General features: G+C 39.8%; 1 protein-coding gene across 2 annotated transcripts in view; it reads left to right on the forward strand.

Moving 5' to 3' along the window:
• The window catches only part of LOC149084513 (uncharacterized), a 58108-nt gene extending 39417 nt beyond the window's left edge, over window positions 1-18691 (forward strand). Inside the window, exons 5-8 of one of the 2 annotated variants that reach the window (XM_089235493.1) lie at window positions 2896-3016; window positions 3629-3997; window positions 13789-14457; window positions 18196-18691. In XM_089235493.1, the coding sequence (XP_089091619.1) occupies window positions 2896-3016; window positions 3629-3997; window positions 13789-14457; window positions 18196-18641 (1605 nt within the window). In that variant the 3' untranslated portion in view covers window positions 18642-18691. The remainder of the gene's footprint in view (window positions 1-2895; window positions 3017-3628; window positions 3998-13788; window positions 14458-18195) is intronic. The other variant, XM_089235492.1, reaches the window with a different exon arrangement.
• The last annotated feature ends 2173 nt before the right edge of the window (window positions 18692-20864 follow it).

Consider the following 20864-nt stretch of genomic DNA (forward strand, 5'->3'; position numbering starts at 1 on the left):
TTATGTAAGAAAATTACGGGTTATATGTTTGAACTGGCAAAAGGATGGCAAGCGTTTGTTTGCTGGTTTTGATTTTCCGTGAAACATCAAAGGGGAGAATCAATTGAATACAAGTTTTCGATTTTGAGCGTCTGATCTTTGGTCGTTGGAATTTCCGTTTGGGAAGATGCGATAGATGATGCCTTTGATCAGTTTGTCTCGCGTCGCGGTAAATGCTGTTTCCTCCGATCATTTTTATTATAATAAGAATCAAAGAGAGATTCTTTTGATCCAACAAAGCAAGTGTAGAAATTTTGCGATCATGTCTGATGAATCGATTTGTCGACTTCAACTGCTGCCATAGTTGGAATTAGTTTCGGTTTTTGAGCGAAACTTAGTGAGCGTTAGAGATTGATAATGATTTTTTTTTTTATCGGCTCACGATATAGCAAATCAATAGACTTTTCTGGATGTTTTGACGAGGTGAACTTCAGGGGGAAAAAAAAGTTCCGTCGTTTATAGCGACAATCGAACTCAGGATATCTTGCAACCCGGGAGAGCGTACTGACCATTACGCCAACAGCAACGAATTTTTTTTCCACTTATCACCTTCTCTTATAAGCTTTTGGCTACAAATTTTTATTTGAGGTATCGGCGATAAATCTGGTAATCTTGCCTTAACCTAACCACACATTATAAATAGATAAGAAAAAAAAAATAGAAAAAGGAAACATTGTAATAGATAAGTAGATAAGAGAAATATACAGCACATTTATCTTTTTTTCCCACCCTCGACCTACGTGTTGTTCTCTTTCGCTCTTACTAACAGAAGTATATAAAAAACGGTGGGAAAAAAACAACCTCGGCTCATAGGGTTACAATAAAGATTCGCGATGATAATGAGGAGAGAGGACAAAAACACAGAGAACAGGTTTGACTTTATTCCACTGGCGTTTGGACGAAATTTTTCATACGTGATCGTAAAAGGGGTTAAAACACACATAGTAGCATTCTCTTAACTTCAGCGAATGACCTCCAGGTGGCGGCAGAAGAGATGAGTAATGCTTTTCTTTCTCCGCCCACGATACAGATAATTAATAGACTTTCTAGATATTATGCCGTGGTGAACTCAGAAAAAAAGTTCCGTTGTTTTCACCATAACCTCTTGAAAACTGAGAAAGTGCATTGACTATTATACCACAGAGACGAGATATTTCTTCTTGTAAGTAGTCAGGTGGACTCTTCCCCTCGTTCACTATGCACACTCTCGGTAATCATACACTCCCTCCTCCGCTCCGTTCGAGGAGTCTGTATTCGCATATGCCGGGGGCATTGACGGAGCAGCAACTACGAGGACAAAACTGTAGTGAGTTGCCCTATGGTAACAGGCTGGGCGGACTTGGCGTGGAAGCATTCACACACGTTCATATTATATTTTTCCTCCGTACGGACGGATCACGCAGCCTACTTATCCAGTGGTTATCATTCACAGACGTAGTTTCGGTTTCGGAAAATGTGTGTGTTTTGCATAAATTTTGAGAAAAATCGGAAGAGACGAAGGATATTTTTCGAGTTGGTCATTGAAGGAGCAACTTCTCGACTTCACACATCTCTCCGATAAATCTCAATGCCAACTACTGTATGGGGTGGGAGGGGAAGGAAGCACAGGCACAGTTTATTATATATTTCTTTGAATCGAAAACGAGCAGCCAATCAATGTGTTACAAAAGAAAAAATCATAGGCAAAAATATATCGCAACGGGACGTATTTCTATTTGAGTGCATTTTTTAGAAGTTTTTAGGACATAAAAATCCTTTCTCTAGTAATCTGATTCTTCCGTTCAAAAAAATGAATTCTTCAATTCAAATATGCAAGACCACTAAACCAAACATGACCCCTACGGGATATGAGCAGATAGTTAGCAGAAAGAACATGAAAGAAGTACAAAATTCTAGCAACATAAGTACGTTAGGGCCACGCATATACACACGCGTTCCTGCATGCACCTATTCGTTAGAGATTCCGTAGAGTTCCGCCGAGAATACGAGGTGTGGAATGTGTGTACGTATAGTGAACCTTCCGTGAAGTTTGTTTCTGTGTACTACTTTTTGCCATCAATTTTTTTTTTAAACTATGAGTTGTTTCTCAAAACGTTGGGCTTAGTTGTTTCTCAACTCATAGCGAGTGAAGTGTAAAGAATAAACAATCATACTGTTGTAGGCCTGCTGCTCTCTGCGGAGAGACTTCTTAACGGGGAGATCGGCTCGCATTCGCGCCTCGAAGTTGGGAACCGCAGAAACCAACTTCAGCCGACCACCAGTGCAGCGACGTTGGGCTTTGAACCCGGATCCTCGCGATGCGAGCCCGTCACTATGACCATTCGACCACCACAGCGGCCCACTTAAAGTACTTCCATCACGCCATACGTTGACAGTTTGGTCAGGCCAATACCAACTCTGAAACTTGTTCCTTAGATACCAAAAAAAAAAAAAAAAAACTGGAAGATCAAGAATTATTTTTTAATTGCAACTAAGCACAACTAAACATAGACATATTTCATGTACTGATAAATTTACTTTAACTGTACATAACACACAACGTTCAGTGGCGTACGCAGGAGAGGGGATGGTGCTCAAGGTACCCCCCCCCCCCAAAGCCGACTAAAAATTTGAAGGGAAAAAAAGTTATATTTTTGCGAAAAAATTAAAATAGCGAACGAAAATAACCTTTATGTGCTATATTAAACAATTTCTGTTAATTTAAATGCTGTTTAAAGGGTGGTAACTCAAAGTTTCGGGAAGAAAAAATTTTCGCCCCCCCCCCCCCTCGAAAGGTCGATCCTACGTACGCCCCTGATAACACTTATGCTAATTCGATTGAATTCATATATACATACATGGACTATTGTCTCGCAGATATCGTTCAAAGACAGCAAGCGCCATGATATCAGCCCGTCTTGGAGGAACAACGGCAGTATTTACGGACCTCCTCGGTTGGAACCTCTGGATTATGATCTCCAAATACCTGCAAAGAATGGTGAGTTTTATATCAGTTTTTTTTCTTCTATTTTTTTTTTTTTTCAGTGATGATCGAAGAAATGGATTTTTGATGGGATAATGTATGTAGGGTAAAATAACTTCACCGATACATGGAAACAAAAATCAACAAATACGAATGAAATTTGAGATATAGGTATTTCAAAGTATCGTTCGTAGAGAATGAAAGGAGGGAAGAAACCCTGCTCACACGGTTACGGTTACAACAAAATTTCGAAAAAGACGTATGTAACACACATTTTTATGCATTGCAAAGTGATCGACGCAGTGGAAAACAATAAATGGCGTGGGAAAAATACCTGTAGCACCAAAAAAAAAACGCCGGCTCATGACGCAGACAAAAAAAAAAGAACTATCTAACTAAGAAGTTGGTACGCTAACCCCTCGGTGGGGAGACTTGCATTGATTGTATCCATGTTTCTACTGTGACAGCTAAGGTTTCGTTTTTATTTTTCATGTTAAAGCGCATACTTAGAAACACCTATTCCTCGAATTTCCTTCGCATTCGCCGATTTTTGCTGCCGCTAGGGCTCGTACACCGGCAAATATATTTCATGACACCCTGTATATTTCTGTTTTCGATTCAACCCAGCAGGTGAAACCCAGTGTTCCTGTCCGCCTTTCGAGTGCTTCTGCTCCAAAGTCAAGACTACGAGCGGCCGCCAATCGTCTTGCAACGGGGACATGACGGGCAACAGCTCATCGACGGCAGCTTACGCATCCAACGCCACGGCGGAGAGTATGCTCAACTCGACGACGGGAGTGACGATAGACATCCACGCTGAGAGTGTCTTCGAGGCTATCGACAGGGTGCTCGAAGACGTCGCCATCGAGAAAGTCACGTCTTACTTCCAACACGGGCAGACTTACCACCACTTCCCTTCTTCGTCTCCTACTAGTCAAGCGACTGCGCGGGTCGCGTCCGATTTCGACCAAGCGTACTACAGTTCATTCGGTGATGGTAAGTACTATTTGCACTCAGAAATATCACTTTGCTCCATTCTGATTCGTTATACTTGTTTTACATATACAGTCGGCCACCGCTTATCGAGTAACGCAGGGGTCTTCAACCCGTGGCCCTCCGAAGCCCTTTGCTGTGATTCGCCGACAATTTAAAAAAAAAAAAAAAAAGCTACTTTCCACAGAAAAACTATTAAATTCGAAAAAGAATTCGTTTAAAGAGAGCTCTGGCAACATCCGCTATAGTAGACTGCTATAGCTGGTTTTGGCTGTGGCCACTGAAAATCTGTACTGCTGTATTTAGAAACTGTGAGATACTACCGAGATTCAATAGTAATGTTGTGCATTTGAATACCTAGGGCGATAACGATACAAAGGGCCGTCGTAACGAATTCGGGAATCCTGAGCCAAAACAGTTTTCGACGGTATGTGATTTCATACAGGTTACATATTTCGAAAGACAAAATTCGGCATCCAAAACGTATACATACAACTACAGAATTTACAGAAATGTTCAAAAACACCTTAATGAAAGAAACAATCTTATTATTATTGAAAAAAATTCATAATTGATGAAAAGTTATAATTTATGAAAAAATAGTAACAGAATTGCGGAAAGGGGAATAATTGCAGAACTACTGACGGAAATAATTTCAGAATTATTTAGAATAGTTTCAGAATTATATTGGGAATAATTTCAGAATTATCGAGAATAGTTTCAGAATTATTGAGAATAGTTTCAGAACTATATTGGGAATAATTTCAGAATTATATTGGGAATAATTTCAAAATTATTGAGAATAGTTTCAGAATTATATTGGGAATAATTTCAGAATTATTGAGAATAGTTTCAGAATTATATTGGGAATAATTTCAGAACTATTGAGAATAGTTTCAGTATTATATTGGGAATAATTTCAGAATTATCGAGAATAGTTTCAGAATTATTGAGAATAGTTTCAGAACTATATTGGGAATAATTTCAGAATTATATTAGGAATAATTTCAGAATTATTGAGAATAGTTTCAGAATTATATTGGGAATAATTTCAAAATTATTGAGAATAGTTTCAGAATTATATTGGGAATAATTTCAGAATTATATTGGGAATAATTTCTGAATTATTGAGAATAGTTTCTGAATTATTGAGAATAGTTTCAGAATTATTGAGAATAGTTTCAGAATTATATTGGGAATAATTTCAGAATTATTGAGAATAGTTTCAGAATTATTGAGAATAGTTACCGATTCGTTGGGGGTTCCGCGGGTGAAGGGGGGGTGCATGTGTGGCAGTAGTAGGTAGGGCCTCCAAAAAATGGCTCGGGGATCCATGATGTTCTTAAGTCAGCCACCTCGTTGGGCAATTTGCCTGTTGTGGCGTGGTATTTGTATTAGTATTTGTATTAGTTTCAGAATTATATTGGGAATAATTTCAGAATTATATTGGGAATAATTTCAGAATTATATTAGGAATAATTTCAGAATTATTGGGAATAATTGCATTGTCAAGAATAATTTCAGGAATTTTAAAAGCAACAATTCATGAAAAATTGTTGAAAAAAAATTCTATATTTTCTGATAATTTAAAATTAATGAAAAAGATAATTTCATAATTATCGGGACAAATTTCAAATTTAATGAAAGAAATAATTTATTAAAAAGAGTCAATTAATTAATTAATTTTTTTTTTGAAAAGTTAATTAATTAAACGAATTTATTTGAAAATAAACAAAAATCCAAATTTAATTTTGAAATAAATTCAAGAGTAAATAAAAGTGTTGAAAAAATTTGGGGAACCCTGTTTAATAACCGAGAATACCACAGCATGACTTGGTGGCCCGCGGGTTTCGCAGAAAGTTTATTTTGGCCCACAATGTCTGAAATGTTGAAGACCTCTGGAGTAAGGAACAATTTGATCCGCTTATACTGATAAAATCATCTGGAATCAAAATTTCTTCCTGGTGACAGATGTTGAAGATCCCGCTTAATGTGATAATTGCTGTAACTTTTCCCTGCATAATCGAATACTCGAATTCATACGATATCAATCAATCACTAAGAACACAATATTTTATCGAATGAAGCTTTCATAAATTAAGTAAAATATGTGAACAGTTAAAATTTATAGAAAATATGTATTTCATGCCATGTAATGTTAAAGTTATGTTCCGTAAATTGAATTATTTTTGCTCTTTGTTTAGCCAATAGAGGACGCTAGCTTTTGAAATAAAAGAATTTTTTTTTGAAAAAAAATCTACACAAACGCTATGGCTTCATGCAATGTCTTAAAATTAGAAGAAGAAAAAAAACTCGAAAAGAAAGAATTTCTATTTGTGAAACATTGAAAAATTTTGAATGCAATATTAATGATAATAATAAACTCAAACTGAAATTGCTAAAAAGCATGGAATTTCGGAAGCTCTGCTATATCGGGTTATGCACTCGTGTGCAAAATTAAGAGAATTTGCACATTTGTGTCTATTTTTCCACAAAAAGTACTGAACCAAAGGTACTAATAACGCCACCGAAGAAGTATGTAAATATTCAGTGTCGAATACGTAAGCGTACACGTACGTGTGGGCGGAGCTGTGACCACGAGGGGGGGGGCGGGTATGATAAGGGCACGAGGCGTTTTCCACGATTCGTGTGCTCGTACTCCTCGGCGACATTCGCTATGTTTCTCGCAAGAGTTTGGTAAATTTTACAAGCTATCAGATAAAATGAGTAGCCACAAACGTATGGATGACGGAATGAGATGGAGACTCGTCGGTAGATTGGAGGCAGGGTAATCACAAGTGCAGGTGGCTACACAGCTCGATGGTAACGTCGCCAGTGTCATCTGCAATCTGTGGAAACAGTTTCAGGACACTGGATTCATATCGAGAAGACCTGGACAAGGTCGTCGAAGAGCCAAAACGACCAATGAGGATCGTTATTTGGCACTTTCAGTGCGGCACCACAGGACTCTACAGCATCACAGCTCTCACTTGAGCTGCATGCTACCACTGGAACTCGAGTTTCACGGTTTACTGTTGCCCGAAGGCTCCATGAGAGAGGGCCTTATGCCAGAAGACCCGCTGTTTGCATCCCGCTAACTGCAAATACTAAACTGCTACTAAACTAATTTCTTCTTGGTATTGGAATTTTATTTTCCGCTAGTGTATTTCATATAGTTGAACAGTCCTTGTTGTTGCCAAAAATACTGTAAAACCATGCGAAAGCTTTGTGTTTTGGCATTTGATTTTTTTTCTCATATTAACCATTACAAAAGAAAAGGGGGGGGGGGAAAGGGAAAATTGAATTTTTTAATCCCCCTTTTCTCATAAATTATGTTTCTTTTCTGTGTGTGTGTTTTCTTTTATATTTCTCTTTTTCCGTTATAGTTTGTTGATACTTCGTTTTTATTATAATACAAATACAACGCCATAACAGGCAAATTGCCCAACGAGGTGGCTGACTTAAGAACATCATGGATCCCCGAGCCATTTTTTGGAGGCCCTACCTACTACTGCTACACCACACATGCACCCCGCCCCGCGGAACCCCCAACGAATCGGTACATGCGGGAATGTGCGTGCACGTGTAGTGAAACCTGACGTGAAGTTTTTTGTTTCTCTGTAATGCTTGTTATGTGTAGTGCTGCTATCCGCCACCAGTTTTTCCAGCCACGAGTGAAGTGCTATGATTGAATGATTTATCGTTGTAGGACTGCTGCTCTCTGTGGCGAGACTTTTTAACGGGGAGATCGGCTCGCATTTGCGCCGCCTTGAAGTTGGGAACCACAGAAAACCAACTTCAGCCGACCACCACTGTGGGGTTCGAACCCGGATCTTCGCATCGCGAGTCCGTCACTATAACCACTCGACCACCACAGCGGCTAAGCAACTGTATTCATAATTATTCATTATAAACTTGAAATCTATCGACTATGGGTCCCTAGACCCCTTGGCTGATTTTTTCCGTCTCACCTTGTATTTTAGTAAGAAATTGAAACAATAAAGGGAATTGAATTAAACCGATCTCACACAAGCAGGACCGTCTTAATGAGTTTGAGGGTCCCTTTCTGTCAAAAATATCTCCTGGAACTAATTTGACTAGTATTCAATAAAACGAAATATTGTAAGAAATAAATCGGAATGAATAACTATATCCAATTATTTTGGGGGTTCTCCTCGGCCCAGGGCCATATTGCCCTCTGCTTCACAAGCGTATGCTCTACTATCACATGTCACGTGTAAAAATAAAAAAGGGATGGGACAGAGGAGGAAGAATTGTATTAAGCGAGTTACACCCTCGGTAATCTGCATTTTTATATCCTTTACACCTCTCGAAATACATTTCGATTAGAAAAATTTACATCACGCCGTATTTATATAATACACGAGAGATATTCATCGGCATTATCATAAATGGTCGATGCGTCATGTCAAGATTGTCGGGCGCAAGGCCGTTCTGATGCCCACGGCGCGTCGGATTTTATGTTGCCGTCTAATTAACGTCGATCCGATGCTTAATTGAAGAGGGGCCCCCACGGTTTTTTCTTTTATTGATGGCGATGGGGCTCGTCGATAAAGCGGGGGGAATGGAAAATAAAAAAAAGAAAAAGATAACCATCTAATGTATAATGAGAACTGATATTCCGCTTATTTATTTTTTAATGGTTTATAGTAATAGCGACATCTTAATCAAGTTGTCAACGATGAATGTCAATTTTGGCTCTGCCCTGCGGAACCTGATCTGGTTGTGATGTCTCAATTCGGACACCACTTAATGTTTATTGATGAGTTCGTGTAAAGTGAGGCAAGATTAATAACACAGGAGAGGTTTATTTTCTTATCTGTTTTAGATTATTAATCGAGATTAAGAAATGAGAATGCCTTATCACGTTGTTGTTGTTGTTGTTTTTTTTGTTTGGATCGAGGCTTATCCCGTGACCAGAGAGATTAATGATTGGTTTTTCGTGTTGTAATATTCAGAGAAATTTCTGAGGTTGGGAATCGTTTTTCATGGTCAGTTCTTATATAGGGTAGTTGTAATCAAACATAACAAACATAGACGGTACTTAGGCATTGTTCCGATGCAGTTTTCAATCTTTTTACCCCGTGGCACGCTTTGCACTTACAGTCAAACTTCCTCGGAACACTTTATTTGATTTTTTTTTCAAAAAGTAATTTTAATAATTTGTTAACAATATATATATTTTTTGTCATTATCATTAGCTAGTTATAATACTCGGAGCTGCTCGGGTATTTTCTTCAATTACTGGGAGGATTGGAAAAGTGACAAACCATTATAAAGAAATAAACTATTATACATAAATACCAGCAGCATTAAAGAAGTGACAAACCATTGTAAAGGCATGTGCAAGTCTGAAACGCATTGCTAGGGAACCACGGTAGCCAAAGCAAACATTCCGAAAGAGATTCTTGAGGCCCAGGAACCATTGTTGTCCGGCTGTTTTTCCGCCCATTTCGGGCGTTTGCTCAGCTCTGACGAACTTTTAAAGTAGCCTATCGCTCTTAGTCGGGTTCTGTTTGGCATATATGCGAATTTTTTTTGCGACGATCGGTCTAAAATTGTAGGTTTGTATAGAGAACGCACGCGCACGCGCACACGCAGAGAAAATCAATTTTATATACGTGGATTAATAGGGCTCGCATTTTTATGACAAGTCGTATTTTGGGCATTTTCAAGCTATTTGTCATATTTTAAGCATTTGAGAGCAATCAGTCATATTTTAGGAATTTTCAAAAAAAATTGTTCATATTTTTTTATTATTTATCACCGACTACATTGATCTATCGCCAATTCTTTTTTTTTTCCCTTTCGAGGGAGGGGGTGGGGGCATTTTGCTTTCCCGATAGCCACTGCTTTATTCTTGAGTGCTTGCTATGCTTCTGAATGGGAACCAACCATGGATGGCACGCCAGGACAGAAAGAGATCTTATCCATTTGGGCACACGCGCGCGAAATCCTCGAGTCCAATGCGTTTTCGTGTTTGAAGTTAGAGCCGTAAGTAGTTTTTTCAGGAGGTTTTAACTTAGTTTTGCAGATGCTCTCTTTCCCCTCAGCTGCTGTGCTGCTCTGTGAGCATTGTGATGGACTTGTATCGCAAGGACAAGCACCGTTTCATTAGAAGTTAATCGGGGGGAATGCTTATGAGGGGGAATGTCCGATTAAGAAGTAGCAGCTTTCTCCCCCCCCCCCCTTATGCGTTATGTTTTGAAGTAAATATCTTTTCTTTTTTTCAATTTTTATCTCAAATCCCCCCTCCCCCCAAGATTGCTATCTGGGGTAGACCCCCCCCCCTCCCCCAGTTCTGGCCTTACGCAGATTTTAGTGCTCAGAGAGAAGAAAATTAAGGAAAATTTATTCCAGGAGTTCAGTAAGAATATCTTCAGTAGACGATAATCCGGCGTTTCCTAGGCGAGTTTTCTTTGATCATAGAAGAAGAAGACTCGTCGCTGCATGTCTGTGCACAGAAGTTTCAGACAACGGTCTGAAACTTCTGTGTAATAGCAGGCCGACGCATGTAATATCTTTACCTTTTTTGCATTATATCCAATGGCAATAGGAGAAATGGCCTTCTTCATTGACGTCACAAGCTTCGTGCGGAAGACTTGTTCTATGGGTGGTGTTGGGTGGCCACGGGAGAGTCGTCATGAGAGGTGGTAAGGTGGTGGTGGTGGTCCAGGAGCGTCGCCTTCAGATGTGTGGCCCCTGGTGGATCTCTTCTAGCAGTGTTGACCGATGTTGGAACGAGAGAGGAGGCCTCGGGAGAGCCGTCATGAGAGGGTGGTGGCCCAGGAGCATCGTCTTCTATGATCTGGCTGGGTAGAGGTTGACGTTCCTTAGTAAGGAAAACATTGCATGCCCCCCCCCCCCCAGGAGACTCGTAGGGACTCGTAAGGACAAGACCCCATGTACCTTAGGGGAAAAAGCCTCGTTTTCCACAACTTTTTCTCGAACTTCCCAGTTTCGTTCCACATGATTGGTCGCGGAAGACCAAGACGTGACAATACCGTCAGGCTTTCACTCTTTTTTCGGCAAAAACCCGTGAAAAAGATGACTAACTTGGGAGGGGAGGAGAAGGGAGAGAGAACAAAATGAATGTCTAAACACATGATTTTGCAAAAATCTGGAATTTTTGTGCGCGTGATATTTCGTGAAAGAGCCACACTCAAGGGGCCAAAGAACCGCATGTGGCTCGCGAGCCGCGGTTTGCCGACCCCTGACCTATCCCAACACAGGCAGCGAAACTATAATACGCATGTTTTCAGCAGCGACATCTAAGAAACGCGATTTTTAAAAATTTATGTGATCTCTAGAAAACCATATACAATGGTTAACAAATCTTTTCCAGGTTTGACGAACAATAATGAAATAGTGTTACAACAAAAAATAATTAGCACAGTAAACAGTAATAGTAATCTTACCTAGTTCGAATTTTAATAAACACATCATTAAAATAGTAAATATCATGAAAAAAAATTTATTTACGTAAATTCGCTTCATAGGCCACTGCACTGTTACCCCCGAGGTACGTTTCTTAACCACTTGCTAAAACCGTGCATCCGCTTCTTCTATAAATTGACTTGCCCCAGCGTAGAACGGGCTCCCTAAGGGCCGTATTCACCAACATGGTTGAAAAACTGTAGTCACAATTTTTGGATACGAAATCAAGTTTAACCAATCCGTGTCGATGAAAAAAATTGTGACTATAGTTTAAACCATGTCGGTGAATAGGTCGCTAACGAAAAGTAAAAATTCAACTACATGTGCTCAGACGCCATTTATTATATGGCTTCGTGCAACAGTGATTCTGACATCTCGATATATACATCTTGCCATCTATAATTTTATAGATACATATTTTTAATTGGGTTGCTGTTTTTTTTTTAAATACATGACATCCATATTTTTATGGGCATCTTTTTATCAGCACCTCGTTGGGCATTTTGCCTGTTGTGGCGTTGTATTTGTATTGTATTGTATATAATCTAGTTTTCAGCTACTTTAATCTACCTAAAAACTTTATATTTCCTGCAAAAAAAATGAAATAAGAGCTAAAAAAAATTTTAATTTAAAAATAAAAAAAAGGTAATAAGAGTGAATTTTTTAATTAAAAAATTAAGTGTGATTTTCTGTAATTGTGTCTGTTATTCCTAGTCGTAGGCATATGAATATAATGTGGGAAAAAAGTGTCATTTTCTGTGCAGAAAAAAATTGATACCCATGAGGCAAGTGGTTAAATCTATAGTAGAAATTTGACGTATTTATTAAATTTACCAACGACACTTCGTGACGATACATTATGCATAATCTCCGGTAAAAGTGATACTTTTTTTTAAGTATTTATCAAATTTACCAACGTGTTCCTGGTGGGATTTATGCATATTCGCCGGTAAAAGTGATAAATTTATCATTTGATCATTTTTTTGTCTCACCACGGTGATTTTTTACACACGAGGGCTATTTGACCGGGACCTACAATTCAATGATGATTCCAAACGGCAGCCTGTTTTATGCTCACCGAGAGGTTGGTGCGCTAACCCCCTCGAGATGTGGGATTCCCTGTGGTAGCAATCTTTTTCTGTGGTCACGTGGACTTCCGGGTATCTGTCCGTCCGAGATGGGAAGCGGGGTGTTTCCGGTCTTCAAAGGACAAAGGTCTTCCGGACTCGGCAACGGGATGAGTCCAGTGGCAAAGTTCTGGAGTTCATTCTTTGTGCTGTTGTATCCTCTGTGTCAGGAAAGTTTCTGACAAGTACGAACCGGGTATCAAACTCGCGACACCTCTTTCGTACTTTAGGCAAGTATCTTATCGACCTGGACTAACACGCCCATAAATTTTTCAAACTTACTAAGAGGATTGGTAAGTATGCATAATAACCGGCTATTTATTTGTAAGAACAAATTTATCACACTTACTGTCACACATATATTTACACAAGTGAGTGTCACTTTGAATCTCATATTCGAATTCATATCGCCAAAGGGTCCTCTAGGTACCCGAAAATAGGAGGCTCCGAACTCGTATAATCTTTCTCTTCGTTATATGTCTGTCCTCGCACATGTTTTTTTTTGTAATTTTATATGAATGCACATGGCTAGGGGTCCCATGATATATATATATATATATATATATATATATATTCGTTAATAATTATATAATAATAATAATATTAATATATTATATATATATATGTTACGGTAAAAGCCCGAAGAGTGGTAAATCCTAGGTTTTACCAAGCCCTTTGGTAAAAGCTGACATTCAGTAACTTTCATGAAAATTAGTGAAAATGCGAATTTACTAATTTTCATAAATTTGAAAGCTTTTTATTTATTAATCACAACGATTTTGATGCTTTTAGTAATTTTCACGAATTTGAATGACTAATTAGTTAATTAATTATGATCTTATTAGCATCAGGATCATTGTGATTCATAAATGAAAAGCTTTCGAATTTAAGAAAATTAGAAAATTCGCATTTTTACTCATTTTCATGAAAGTTACTAAATGTCAGCTTTTACCAAAGGGCTTAGTAAAACCTAGGATTTACCGGTAAAAGTAGTAAAGGTACTTCGGGCTTTTACCGTAACACATATATATATAGGGACCCCCAATTATTACAATTTTTCTTCTTTTAACTCAGAATTTTTTCCGGCACGACCACGCCCTATTGGCAATGAGCTTATATCGCGTAAGCGACAGAGCCTGGCCGTGGTCGGTCCGTTCTGTTCTGTGTGTTGTGATTGATTTTTTATAGACATTCACGATTTTCGTACAGGATACGACACGGAGTTCGAGAAAGTTTGTCCCGCTGGCTACGGCATCGCAGAGAACAGTCATACGTCAATACCGTTGTCAGTCATGGACTATCATCACCACCACCACCACCAACCGCATCACCAGCAGGACGAACCAGCGTACTCGTCGGTACAAACCCGTCACTGCGCGGATGCGCCCAGCTACTCGGACGGAGCGGACAGTAGCCTGACGCCGCCGGTGGTCTTCCTGGGCGTTTCCAAAGACTGCTCGTCCTCTTATTCGACGTCGTCGTCGTCCTTCGCTGACATCGAGGACATGGACGTCCTGCAGCCGTCAGACATTCTAGTCCTAGACCGTCCTCTGAAGGATATCCATCATCATCACGATCATCAACACCAGCAGCAGCAGCAGCATCAAAATCACCATTCCTCGAGTAGTCCGCCATCTTGGCTAGGTCCGCCAACTCACGCGACACCGGTAGCCGTTTCCGCAGTTAACAGCGACGAGATGCATCACCATCAGGATGATGATGGTGGTGTTGGTAGGCAGGACTACGTGGTGGCGTCGCTGGACGATCCCGACGCGTCGCAGAGGTTCTTTGCGGCGTTGGACAACTTGCTGCTGCAGGATTACGGAGACAGAGAGATGCAGGGATTTGGAGACGAGGACAAGCAATGTTCGATGCAAGGTAATTGTCAAAACTTTCTTTCACTTAAGGCGCATATCCTGACACAGTGACATAGTAGTGACATAGCGTCAACTACTACTACTAACTAACGCATATCTTCTCAAAATTTTAAAAGTCAATCCAGGGTTTCTCGCTTAGGCAAGCAAGGCACATGCCCAGGGCCCACAAATTTTCGGGGCCCATTACAATGCCAAAATTGACATTTTCTTTCGATATTTTAATTTTTCACAAATATATTTTACAAATACTTCAATTTTTGATCGTCTTGGGAGGGGGGGGGGGAGCAGGGGCACCTCTAACCCCTGCGCACGCCTCTGCCTCGAAGAATGCTTTATATGAAGGGGACCCTAAATAAGTCATGTTTGTCCAAGGCCCGAACTTATGAGAGACAAACTGAGTCAATCATATTAATCCAAATCGATACTCGCGTTGATATTTCACCGTCGTCATCTACTATGTAGAGGACAATCCATCTAGCGCAGGGTTCTTCAACGCATGGCCCTCGGAGCTTTTTTTTTTCGTAGCCGATCATTTTCAGTAGATGGTTGAAAACATTGCAAAATGATTAAGTCTGGAGTTAATGAAAGGAATAGTTTCAGAAATAAATATTTTTAGAGTAAATGAAAGAAATAGTATCTGAACAAATTGAAGAAAACTTTCAATTAATGAAAGAATTAATTTCCAAAATTGATAAAAACACAGAATTAATGAAATAAATAAATAAATAAATCGTTTAATGTTCTAAGCTTCGCGAAGTGCGAGTCCGTAGCAACTGTTCATCGTGCTTTTCGTCGACAATACCCTGGTGTTGAACTTTCTACCACTCACAGCATTAGGCGACGGTATAAACAATTCCGAGACACGGATTGTCTGTATAAAGGGAAGTCCTCTGGCCGTCAGACGAACATGTGGGGCGCATCCGACAGAGTTTCGCATATAGTCCACTGAAATCCACTCGCGGTGGATGCAAACAGGCTCGCAGAAGTTTGGGGCGAATTTGAATCGTTGAGAATTTGGATGAATTTGAGTTGAGTCGAACATTCACCGAAGGAAAATTTAGCGCTAGGAAAATTCACCGACCAACAGTTCGATGCGAGGGGTCAGTTAGCGAGGGAGTGAGCGATTGAGTTACTGAGTCAGTGAGAGAGGAAGTGAGTGAATTATGAGTTACTGAGTCAGTGAGAGAGGAAGTGAGTGAATTATGAGTTACTGAGTCAGTAAGCCAGTAAGTCAGTCCGTTAGTGAGCGAGTTACTGAGTCCGTGTGCGAGTGAGTGAAGGTTAGTTAGTCAGTTTTAACCTAGTAGTGTCACAAATTATTAAAAAATCCGATTGTTCTATATTATATGGTTTATATATTACAATATTGACCTAATGTCATATACAGCTTCAGCGGTTTCGGCTCGGCGTGATTTCAACGTATGTCCCCCTCCCATATTGAACCCACCCCTTACGACCCCCTTAGGGGTCGAATATGGGAAAAACCCTTTCTTAGTGAGTCTTTACGTCGGGAAACAAAACTATTCGCAAAATTTTATATTTATAGCTTCAGCGGTTTTGGCTCGGCGATGTCGAATCTGTTACACACAGGACATGTTATTTTGTATATAGTATAAAGATGTGTGTAGATACGCACTAAGACGGGATTTCTGGAAGTTCATCACCCATGGGGATCATGAGGTGTTCAAGTGGTATGGGAGGGAATCATCGCTGAGTGAAATTGAGTTTGCAGAATCCACACCAGTGAAGTAACAGCTAGTTCAACATAAAATATCCATTGGTTACTGATGATCAACAATGTTTTTTATAATATCAAAGTGATAACAGGAGATGATTTTAAGCATTTTTAGGGAGTTAATTCATCGCGTATCTACTTACTTTATTATCTTTTAATTCTCTGTTATTATTCCTTTTAACGTTTCGTTAGAAGATTATGAGTAAATCATAGAGTTAACGCGTGAAATTGTTGAATATACCCTCTCTTGTATTGTGCAACAGCAATTTGTTATTTCTTCCGTATCACCTAAATTTCTTCTAATAAAGTCATTATTAAAACTTTCCGCCATATCTTTAGGATCACTCACTAGGTCACTCACTCACTTAGTCATTCACTCACTGGGTCATTCACTTACTCACTCATCCACTCAGCATAGCTCACTGACTCACGGATTCAGTAGCTCGATCACTCACTCACTCAGTAGCTCACTCACGGAATCAGTAGCTCACTCACTTCCTCACTCACGGAATCAGTAGCTCACTCACTTCCTCACTCACGGAATCAGTAGCTCACTCAATCACTTACTCACTCACTGACTCAGTAACTCAATCGCTCACTCCCTCGCTTACTGACTCGCATCGAATTGTCGTCGGTGAATTTTCCTAGCGGTGAATTGTTGGTTGGTGAATTTTCCTAGTGGCGGAATACGTGTGGATCACGTTGTTATTATTATTGCATGGTGGTGAATTGTTGGTTGGTGAATTTTCCTAGTGGTGAATTGTATGGCGGTGAATTTTCCTAGTGGTGAATTGTATGGCGGTGAATTGTTGGTCGGTGAATTTTCCGTAAACCATATGCCGTGCATCCCAAGGTGAACATATTGAGCACCTTTAATTTGGTTTTTAAAAAAACTTCATGATTAGCCTTGTAATATTAAATTAATCTTAAGTGAGTTCTATGCTCTTTTCGTATTATACGCATTTCAAATGAGGTGATTCTTTTTGAAACACCCTGTATATTGGTATACAAAATAAAAAACAAGTTAATTTACCACTCGACAGCCGCCTGGCAGTCGAGTGGTTAGGGAGCTAGCTTCTCACTGTGCAGGTCTGCGTTCGAATCCCGGTTCGGGCATGGATGTTTACTAACATTAACAAATTCCCTGGACGGATCATGCTGATCCCTTGGGAATACGTGTGGATCACGTTATTATTATTTATATAAAACATTTTTGATGTTGTCTATGGTTTTTAAACTGTTAATAAATATTTCGCGGCAACCAGACGTAGTGTGTTTTCAACGTGAATTGATTGCCCATTTTATCAGCGGGCACTCTTCCATCTTTTGAAATATTAGTTTTCCTGACGGAGAAGATAAGGGCTTGGTGCTCGGTACTTCACACCAGCGATCAACCGCAAAAATAACAGCGTTACCGTAGTCCTGACGCTTCTGTGTGAGGTTTTCACGGTTCTCAGAATAAACATACCAATTGTTTATTTCTTCTTTCGATAACCGTTTCCCAGTTATTTCATTTCAAAATCAGGGATAAAATAACGTTGTCAGCTTCATACAACGTAATGACTCAGGTGGAAGGTCGCGGTATTAAAACTTACCCCCAGGTCGACTCTCACGATCCGCCATTAATGTGCAAAGTGTGACGTCAGTATTATCGCTTTACGACAAAATCGAGTCGCCATAGCATGGCTAACAAATAATCATCACCGAGTTCAGATGACACAGGGTGCGGCAAAACTCACGTTTTTTTAAACGATTTTCGAGTTATAAGCAGGATCGGCAACACTGATTGCACATTAATGGCGGACGGTGAATCCGCTATGAATTCCACGGGCACAGTTCCACGGCACTTAAATGGACCGCGGTACGCCTGCTCTAAAAGGTTGAGTCCTTGCGCTTTAACTTAATGCCAATGTTCTACTTATTAACAATAATTATTAATCACTTATACTAATTAACGGATTCACATTCATAGCCTACCGTAACTTTTCACTACTTGTCTTTCAGATTCCGTTCACGTCACGTGGGATCCATACTACCACGGCCATCACCAGCCCTCGGCGGTGGATTTCAACCACAGGAGCCAAATACACGACACCGTCAGTGCTTGCTTCTCGTGCTTGAACCAGAACGCCACGATCGACGCCGTCATGGCCGGTAGCGGTGGTGGTGGTGGCATGGACGACAAGGACTCGTTGAAACTCGCGTCGGAATGCGTGCAGTCAATAGAAAACGCGTTGCCACCGCCGTCACCTTACAACGAGGACACCAACTACAGCTCGATGTTCTCCATAACGCTACAGCCCAGTAAGAAACAGCAACAACAACTTTCACCCGGTGAAAACGTGGTGGTTACGGCGGCTTCGTTCCCCGATCCTACTAGTTCCATGACCGACAATAACAACAAACCAGAAGTTATATTACCTGTAAGGACGACGGACATGGTATTTTGATTGTTGTTTTCTTTTCCGGGTGAGAAATTATTAAAAATTTATTGAATATTAAATCTGTTGCGTCATTAATTTCATGATTCCCATACGGAGGTTTTCGAGATGGAAAACGTCTTCAAAATCGATGCCGGGTGTGGGAAGATTGCATTTTGCACCCAAATGAGCGCCAGTTTCTGTCGAAGTCGTTTCAAACTTCTTTAACTCGGCTACAAATAGACATAGAGCACCCATCTTTGCCGCGTTTTGAAGAGGAAGAATGAATGTTTTTGCCAGTATTACTTCGACATTCTCTCTCGTGGTAGCTGGACATCGGGAACTAACTAACCGTATGATGGCTCGGTCCATATCCTACAGGACTTCTAACCGAAAAGCTAACACCGATGAACATATTTTCAATATGGTTAAAATGCAAAATGAAATAATACATATATGCTCATCCCATAAGCATTCCACAATTTCGAAACATTTCAGAAATAATTATGCATACAAGCATAGTAAAATAACAAGCAAAATAAAATAGTACATATGTGTATCCCCCATACACATTCCACAATTTCCAAACATTTCAGAGACAGAAATACAGACAAAAATGTGCACATATTATTATCAGATAACCCAATCACATATGACTAGTCATCAGAGATGCAATACGCTACCAGAGCGTGTACTATAACACACAGAGGTTATTGAATTCTGATCACATTACTAGTCTATTCCGTAGCAGGGATTTGCTTCGAGCAACAGGCGGCGAGTAATCTGATAAGATTGAAGTTGTGGGATGTGTCCAAGTCTGGAGGTAGGCTAGCAGAAGGTCTAGTCTTGGTGTGCCACATATGCATTAAGTGAGGACTTGCGACTTAAGAACCTTGGGAACTACACGCGTGCAGAATGAACTCACGATTTTCGACACGTGGCGATCATATCTCAAAGACCAATCATCCGATTCGAGTGAACCAATCCAACCAAGTGAAACAGTGTTTTGCAGAGGAATGTATGCGTGAGTTGTAACACATACACTCTAGAGCAAGGGTCTTCAACCCATTGGCCGCGGGCCCAAGGCAGTAGCGTGGGGGACTCGGGGGGGTCTGGTCTCCCCCCTCGAAATGTGTGCCGCCACCCCCCCCCCCTGAACGAAATTTCTGGCTACGGGCCTGCGCGGGCCATATCTGGCCCTCAGAGCTTTTTGTCGGAGTGGTTGAAAACATTGAAAAATGGTTAATTCTAGAATTAGTGAAAGAAATAATATCGGAAGATGAAAGAAATAATTCTAGAAGAAATGAAGGAAAAATAATTTGGAAACAAATTGATGAAAACTCGGAATTAATGAAAGAAATAATTTTTGAAACAAATAATTTTTGAAACAAATAATTTCAGAATTAGTGAAAAAAACAACAACTTGTAAATCAATAAGAGAAATAATTTCTGATAGACATTATTTCACAATCAATGAAAGAATAATTGCATAATTACTGAAAGAAATAATTTCGAGATATAGGAATATCGAGAAGGAAAATAATTTCAGAAAATTACCGCAATAAATAATTACAGAATCATTTAAAGTGATTTCAAATTGAAATTAATCTCGGAATTAATTAATTTTCGCCAGTAATTAATCAAAAAAAAAATTCAGAACTGATGAAAAAAGTTATTAAAACAACTAATCTCAAAATTAATAATTAATAAAACTAAATAATTTCATAACGAATTAGAAGTCTCAAATTATTTTTGACCCTGTTTAACTCGGAGACTCTATTGGGCCCGTTCTATTAAGATGTCACTGAATTACGTGAGTTGGTGGGTTGCTAGCGGGCTTCGTGGGAAGTTTAAATCTGGCCTCATAGTTTTACGTTTGTACCTCAGAAACTTGTAAAGATACGAGGCTGTCAATATGAGAAAGTTTGAAAATTTCCCGATTTTCTCAAAATGTCCGGATATAACAGGGCAAAGTACAACCAGAATTACAAAAATCTGGAATGAATGCGTAGAATTCCATTATAAGAGAATGTGTGACACCGAAAACATCCGGCCTTAACCCACTTCATTAATTAGTCATTCTTCTCCCCCCCCCCAATTATAGTTCTCATTAGAAGTATCCCTCTAGGATCAACGGTTCGTCAGTAATTTAGGGCGTGGGCGGGGATACGGGGGGGGGGGCGTGGGGGGCATCCCCCCCCCAGCATCAAAGGTAAAGTCAACTGATCTAATGCGTACATGTATAGATGAATT

This window comes from Pholcus phalangioides, unplaced genomic scaffold (assembly GCF_987345545.1).
Source record: "Pholcus phalangioides strain wild (caught in Gottingen) unplaced genomic scaffold, Ppha-v1.0 ptg000008l_1, whole genome shotgun sequence".
In the NCBI taxonomy this organism is placed as follows: Eukaryota; Metazoa; Arthropoda; class Arachnida; order Araneae; family Pholcidae; genus Pholcus; species Pholcus phalangioides.